This window comes from Rhamphochromis longiceps, unplaced genomic scaffold (assembly GCF_057381845.1).
Source record: "Rhamphochromis longiceps isolate RC_006_pf unplaced genomic scaffold, R_longiceps_female_GT1.1 unmapped_scaffold_1, whole genome shotgun sequence".
Classification (NCBI taxonomy): Eukaryota; Metazoa; Chordata; class Actinopteri; order Cichliformes; family Cichlidae; genus Rhamphochromis; species Rhamphochromis longiceps.
The window spans coordinates 609,643-617,137 of record NW_028187221.1 but is presented as its reverse complement, the minus strand read 5'-3'; the positions used below and the strand labels follow the sequence as shown (position 1 = coordinate 617,137).

Genomic DNA, 7,495 nt, shown 5'->3' with positions numbered 1-7,495 from the left:
CCAGTCCCACTTGGCTGGTGGACCTAAGAACAAGTCCACAGCAACCTATCAGAACAAGAACCAGACAACATCACAAAGACAGACATCCAACAACAAGTCTCCAGAATGAAGACAATCATCCACAAAAACATCAGAAAGATGGTCCTCCGAGATGAGCTAGTCCAAGAATACCACAGACTACTGAAGACAGATTTTGATGAGGAACAGGAGGAGTACCCATCAGCAAATGGAGGAAGTAGTGACATCAATACATTGTATTAGAAAATGTAAGATCACAGCTCAGAGAAAATGCAATACTTTTAATGAAATTTACAGATTTTAAAGATTCTCTGTCTTTTTTTTTTTAAATCTTTTTGAGTGATCCAAATGTGCAAACGTTCCATAAAACGGCTGAATGAACCTAACATTAAAACTTCACAGGTTTTCAGACAACTGGATGGTGTACCTTAATAATTAATTTGTTTTTGCATTTCGAAAGAAATTATCTTCTAATGTGTATTCCCACATAGCAAAATTGGTATGGCCCGGATCTGGCCCACACAATGTGCTTAACATGGCCCACATACCGCAGAGAATGACGGCCCATTGGTGGCCCAGATCTGGTTTGCCAGATGTGGTCCACACATGGGCCAGCACAAGGCCAGTTGCAGACACACTGCTGGCCCAGAACAGTTTCAGCTCTGGCCCCAGATGTCAGCCTAATGTGTACCTTAATCAAGCCATGTAATAACGACATGTGCCGGAATATAATAGTGCAAAAGTAACATGACGAAACTCTGTTCAGACAGTGAATGGACTGATTCTTATATAATGCTTTGCTACTCTCCTAGATTACTCAAAGTGCTCTATACGACACGCCATATTTACCCAATCACACACTTCCTCTAAACTGCATGCTTCCTCACACACATATTCGCACTCTTGCCATGCAGCCTGGAAGAACCAGGGATCAAACCACTAACCTTCCGATCAGTAGATGATCTGCTCTTTCTCCTGAGCTACAGCCACCCACTGGAAACGACGAGTGAACCGTCACTAGGTTTTGGATAAAGTGTGCACTCACAAACCTGTCAAACCTGCATTTGAAACGTTGGCTACCATAGCAGTATAGTATTGCAACATGGCATTTGGGTCTTCTAACTAAAATAGGAAAATAGGAACATAAACAGTGCCATCATTGCCAGACCTGGCCCACATCTGGTTGACATACACTCTGCCATGACACCAGTTAATCAGAAGTGCCAGCTTGATGCCAGATCCAGGCTAGACCTGTTTTCTATGAGACTGGGCCACATAAACCAAACCACAATTGGGCCAGATATGGCATGCCATCACATAAACAGTGCCATCTATGCCAGGCCCAAATCTGGATGACATACATCTTATCATGCCAGAAGTCAGCCAGCAGTGCCGGCTTGATACCAGATCTGGGCCAGACCTGCTATGTGGGTTTATAAATATATTTCCTGGAAATGTTAAAAATCTGGTTTGAATGAGCATGAACTCACTCTCTCTCTTCACATTATTGTGTAGCATGTGAAAATCTACCAGGATCCAACACGAAGGCCAGATTGGTTTGGCTTTCATGTGATTACAAGTTCCCATCTTTCTCTGGAGGCTTGTTGTCCAATAAAAAAAATTTATGAAATGTTTCTCGTGACATGTTGTTTACACAATAATGTGAAGAGGGAAAATTTTTAATTCCTCTTAAGTGCTTCAAGTGCTTTCATAGAACAGGAAAGACCCTGACTGATCTGTACAAGGGTTATTCCAGTTTATGGGAATAAAAACATGTTCAAGGGATTAAGATATCAAAACATGATTGTGCAAGTATGTGACTGAAAAAAAAGTGACAACTATTTTTGTACTGTAGAGTGAACTCAGCCTAATAATCAGCTTCATTTTTAACATGATGAATGCATATGCTCTGACTAATGAATCATTAAGAAACCATAGATTACACACTATATGAACAACAGATGCATACTGGTACGCATCTCTTGATAGCTGAACTGAGTTGTTTTCAGCTCCATTGCCACAGATGTGTAAGATCAAGCACCCAGCCCTGCATTCATTTGTGAAAAAGTGAGTTTGAAAGAATCTCTTTGGATTGACTTAATAATTTTTAAATTATGTGCAATTTCCCTAAGCATGAGAAAATGTAGACCATGTCATATGGAGTAAGATGCTGAGTTTGATCCTCTAATATGTATCTGTATTTGTACAGCGCTTTACTTAGTCCCTAAGGACCCCAAAGAGCTTTACACTACATTCAGTCATCCACCCATTCACACACACTGGTGATGGCAGCTACATTGTAACCACAGCCACCCTGGGGCGCACTGACAGAGGCGAGGCTGCCGGACATTGGTGCCACCGGGCCCTCTGACCACCACCAGTAGGCAACGGGTGAAGTGTCTTGCCCAAGGACACAACGACCGAGACTGTCGGAGGCGGGGCTCAATCTGGCAACCTTCCAATTACAAGACGAACTGCCAACTCTTGAGCCACAATCATGATAGCTGACACATTTCCCTTTACTGGGCTGAGAGTATCACTTATAATTATCACTAATATCCATTGTTTATGTAACACTCACCAAAGAGGAAGGCGTTTCAGATCCCACGACCTCGCACTTCAACTTTAGATAGCAGGAAATGCCAAAGTAAGCAGGGGAAACCCAACAATCTAAAACATCATCCTAATTTCAGGTGTAAGAAAATAAAGTACAGCAGCTAGACTCATTTTATAAGCACAATTTTAAGTGAAACATTATAATGTTTAAGTTTATTCATAGACTATGGTGCTGACATCCAAAGAATGTAATCACTTTTACATCATGTGGTTCTTGCCAGAGTTACATTTGCCTTGCTTATTGTTCTTACCAAGTCCTTTACAACTTAAAGAAGAAAATGGTGCATTTAAGGAATTGAAGTCAAACAGTGCCACCTTGTGGACAACAGATCAGACTACACCTGGTCTAGTGTTAAAAAAGGATTGTCCGGTTATGCACCACTTCAGCCAGTTTGTTGGCTCTTAATTTAATAAATTGTTACTGCATTTTTTTTTCAGATTGTTTTCTCTTTTGAAATGTCTCACATCTCAGTGACGACCTTTTTCTTTTTAAATGACAGTTACATGCATGGCTCTGACCTCTAAAAATGAAGCTTTTATATTTGCTGTGTGTGTAATTCTGCCACAAAAAAGAGAATCTGATTAAAAATCCAAGTGCTAAGATTTGCATTTGACTAATTTCTGTGTTTCTCACATCTCCTCAGACTGCACTTGGCTTCCTCATAATGTGGACTGAGGAACTGACAATCCAGTCCAGACCCTGTTTGAGACCTTTTATGGTAAAGAATGTGCCACGTGTCATATTAAAGAGGGGAAGTTTTATCTGATGTTTGAAGGATTTTATGCAGTTGGAGAGCATTTATTTTCTCACTGTGAGCTCATTCCTATTATCTTTTTAACAACAGATTGAGCGCTAACATATTCAATATTTATTTGGTGTTTAATTCTTTTTTTCTGGATTTGGAGGAGCTGATGACTTTTCTTTTTTTTTTTTTTACAAGAGTTTGAGCTCGTGTTGAAGCATTTTTCAGTGAACACATCGTGTTGAGCCCTGGTCTGAAATTGTGTGCATCCTGATGCAGAAGTGATTGTTTATTAGTTTGATTTATTTTGTAGTTATCATGAAGTAATTTTTCTTTTATTCTCTAGCTAAATTATTTTTCTTAGTTTGAGTTTTCTCTAGTTTGGCCAAACAGTTTGCACTGCATATATGGACTGTTGACCTGTTTAGGAGCCTGTTATTTTTGCCCTCAGAGACTCACATCCTTTACAAGTACATCATATCAGCACTGCAGATGGCTCAAGCAATGAAACCATGATGTGGATCTGGTTTATTCAGTCTAATGAGAAAGACCAGAACATAAAATATCCTGAAGGATATTTATCTGTAATTACATTTATTCATCTTAGTTCTCAAAACAAGATGAATTATTTAGATGTCCCACTTGCTAGTTCCTCAAACTTACATGAAAGTGGTCACAGTGAATAAAGCAAAAGGGATCTGAAATTGTTGAATTTTTGTTGACTATATGATTTTACTCATATGAAAACTCATAATTTACAAAGTTCTATCTTCTGCATTAAAAAAAAGAAAAACACGACAAATGATGGATAAAGTTTTACTGCAGTTTGTAACAAAATATTTACATAACAACACAATGTTAAAATGCTGAGATGATGAAGCTGATTCTGGTCAGTTCTTTATTTGTCAGTCAAATGATGCCACCCTGTGGTGAATTTGCCAAACTACACTTGTCAGTGTTGAAAAATGTGATATAATATTATTGTACTTCTGCGTAGACTGTCTCAGTTTTGTCTGCTGACACATGTGAACTGTTAGTATTCTGTTTAGAGTCGTGCATTTGAACAGTCGAATATGGTCCAGTATCTGTCCGTATGTAGGTGCTGTACGGCTCAATGTCCTCTGACCTCTGCAGAAACAAATATGTTTAAAAACATTAAGGTTAAGTAAACAATATAAATGAATCAAAAGTTACATCTTTTGCTCAGTACCGTGTTTTGAGGACTACGCGATGGTTCTGGTTTTCTGTAAGAGAAACACAAAAACAAACACGATCTTGATCATCAGTCGCTGCATCGTGTAGCTCGTTTTAATGGGGGCAACAGGAAATGAAAGTCACTGTGTTCCTTCAACGGCTCATATGAAACTTGAAGACAAGAAATTATTTATAGCAGTGGTGCACTTCCATTAATACGATAAATATGTCTGATAAATTATTAGCAGGCAGCTAATTGACTTTAATTCACTTAAACATGAGAACAGCAGGGCAAGACCTTACATCAAAATGACCTTCAGCTAAAGTGGATTAACCAAAATGAAAAGAGCAAAGAGAATCACATGTTTTAAAGTTATGAAGCGTGTTAAAAGGTAAATCATGAAACATGTGAAACAGCTCTGACAGTAGTTTCTCACCTGTGGCACAGTCGTGCGTAAATAAATCCAAAGATAACTAAACTCACAATGATGAACACGGTTACATAAATCAGTGTAAGAGGAAGTGTTTCTGTTCCAGACCTGCTGCTTAATTCTGTATGAGGAGAGAAGCAGTTGTTAGAAACATGGATGCAGTATTTGCATTACAACTGAACAAAGGTTAAGTGCGATGTATGACTATTGGCCTCAAAGTTAACAAATCCTGAAGGTCACCTTCTAAAATCAGTACAGACTTTATATTGCTAAATAATTAATGGTTAAAAGAAGAAGAACGTTGTTGTTTTTACCTTGTTTACCTTCCACAGTGACATTAACATGGAGAATTTTTGTTTTTTCAGGAGTTGAACACTCACAGGTGTAGCTCCCACTGTCCTCTGATGTTAAATTGATCAGGTGGAGAAACACAGTCTGATTTTCCTTCATCAGCGTGAACCTGGAGTCACATTTGTTCTCAAAGCCCCGTCCATAGTCATACAGCAGACTACAATTTTCGCCTCCACTTCTCTGAGTTCTGATCTTACAAACTATCAGCGTGATGATACTCTGTGTTTCACTGGGACATATTTGAGTGACATCTGGTTGCTTCCCAATTGTTTTCACAACAGTCTCTGAAATCAGTACCAATAATAGAAACAGTATCAATGATTTAAACCAGAGGCTGGAGTATCATTAAAAAAATAAATGTTCCATTATGAAAACAGTTTTACATTACCTCCTCCCAAATCTTGTGAGCATGCAGTCAGTGATAGAAGCAGAATTAAGCACAGGTTTAGTGCATCCATGCTCGCCAATATGTCCAATTTGCAGTGTAAGTGCTGCTGATAGTGCAGAAGATGATCCGCTGAAGAAAGGAGGACAAACAATGTGCTTCATAAACCTCAAAGTATTGGCTCTCATGTGTCTTGCGTACGTCTTGTGCGAACACTTCTCAAAAGGAAGTGCACCTACAACACTGCTTCTGCTTCCGTATTAAGACACTCTAAAAGTGAAACACTGAGTGGTCTCATGTCCAAAAAAAGAAAACACAACAACTTTTAAAACAAAGTTGTTTTTTGCTTTTAGTCCAACATATAATTTCCTTTACAAAAGCAGGACTGAAGAGCAGAAAATCAATGAGGCTGATGACTGTTTTTATCAGTGATTCAAACCTACAACTCATTTAAATTAACACAAGCTATTGTACTATTTATATAATGCAGCACACATTCATGCTGCATATTTCATATTTATGTTAACTGACCTGCTTCCCATGTTTGTTTGGCTCCTGCCTGGAGTTGTGTTCGTAAAGAAGCAGGTCACATAATGTTACACGGGTTACATTCCTCCTCTGCTCTTCTGTGGTGACGTTCAGATTATCAGTGTGATACTCGGTGTTTCATGTTCGACTGACATTTGCTGAACTAACAAGAGTGTCTGTGATAAGTCAGGAACTTTTAATATGAAATACAATGTAAATAAGCATTTTATTTTAGTTAATTGTTTGAAAATGAAGCACGTCTTTCCTTTTCCTGGAAAAACAGAAAATATTAATTCCTCAACTTTATAAATAAAAGCTGTTCCTGCTTTTCTCTTATTTAAGCTTTGCATGTTTGATTTGGCAGACTTTTTACTGCCAAACTGTCATATTGGCCCTTTTTCGACATGGCACCAAAGGGATTTCTGTCTCCTCCTGGAATCAAACCTATAATCTTTCACTTAGAAGAAATATGTGCAAACTACTGCACTAAAATATGGACATTACCATCACAAGTAAAGCACACAGTGTCACATTGGTCAGAAGACTTGTGCCCTCTCAGACACCACATCCTGTGACTAAACCACAAATTCTCACTTTGTCCAAAGAATGAAATGTATGGATCTGCAAGATTTTTGTAGGGAAGCCTCGAAGTAAAACAGTGAGTAAGCACAGAAGAGAGGAGAGAAATGTAGTGTGTTTTAAAAGGTTATTAGTTAGTAAGCAACATTATGCACGGCCTTACAGGAAGAGCCCTCTGGAAAGACGTGTAAACACACAAAACAGTTTCATTCAAACTGTCAGTCCACATTTAAAGAGTTTGATGGTTTAAGACAAACTTTCTTTAAAAATGATGAGTAATCATGTCAATTTGAGACATGTAACAAAACTATGCAGGAAATTAGGCTTTAAAACCACATGAAGCCATGATCATGTGCAACAATGAGTTCCAGTCAGAATAGCAACATAATATGATGCACAATCTACACACCACCATCAAACTGCACAAAACTTTGTAAAATTCTATTGAATTTGAAAATTTCTAAAACCCATATGGAAGTTTCAAAGCCTTTTCACAGCGATGTTGTCCTGGGAGTTGTTTTCATAGGTTTTAGAATTCTGATTCATTTCCTGATTATGCAGGCAGAGAGTTTCTGTTCTGCTCGCTGAATCTGTCTTAGTGCCGTGTTGATGTTGAACTGACAGTTTTGTAGTGAATATATGTTGGCTGC

At 38.4% G+C, this 7,495-nt stretch overlaps 1 protein-coding gene across 2 annotated transcripts; it reads right to left on the bottom strand.

The window, feature by feature from the left end:
* Window positions 1–4,199: 4,199 nt before the first annotated feature.
* LOC146640806 (uncharacterized) lies at window positions 4,200–5,811 on the bottom strand. Of its 2 annotated transcripts, XM_085399886.1 has the most exons (5): window positions 5,742–5,811; window positions 5,326–5,637; window positions 5,009–5,123; window positions 4,588–4,621; window positions 4,200–4,505 (listed from the first exon to the last, which is right to left on the bottom strand). In XM_085399886.1, exons 1-5 carry the CDS (start codon window positions 5,809–5,811, stop codon window positions 4,356–4,358), a joined length of 681 nt encoding a protein of 226 aa, XP_085256012.1. In that variant the 3' UTR covers window positions 4,200–4,355. The 2 variants fall into 2 exon arrangements, 1 of the variants encoding a protein (XP_085256012.1); XR_014909890.1 differs by lacking the exon at window positions 5,742–5,811 and having other exon boundaries at window positions 4,429–4,621; window positions 5,317–5,420.
* Between the last annotated feature and the right edge of the window lie 1,684 nt (window positions 5,812–7,495).

Excerpts from the sequence above, each read along its gene's own strand:
- LOC146640806 (XM_085399886.1), bottom strand. The coding sequence starts at position 5,811 with ATGGATGCACTAAACCTGTGCTTAATTCTGCTTCTATCACTGACTGCA. Across the intron at positions 4,622-5,008 it reads TACGCACGACTGTGCCACAG|AAAACCAGAACCATCGCGTA; the intron begins GTGAGAAACTAC and ends TTTCTCTTACAG. Across the intron at positions 4,506-4,587 it reads CGCGTAGTCCTCAAAACACG|AGGTCAGAGGACATTGAGCC; the intron begins GTACTGAGCAAA and ends TTGTTTCTGCAG.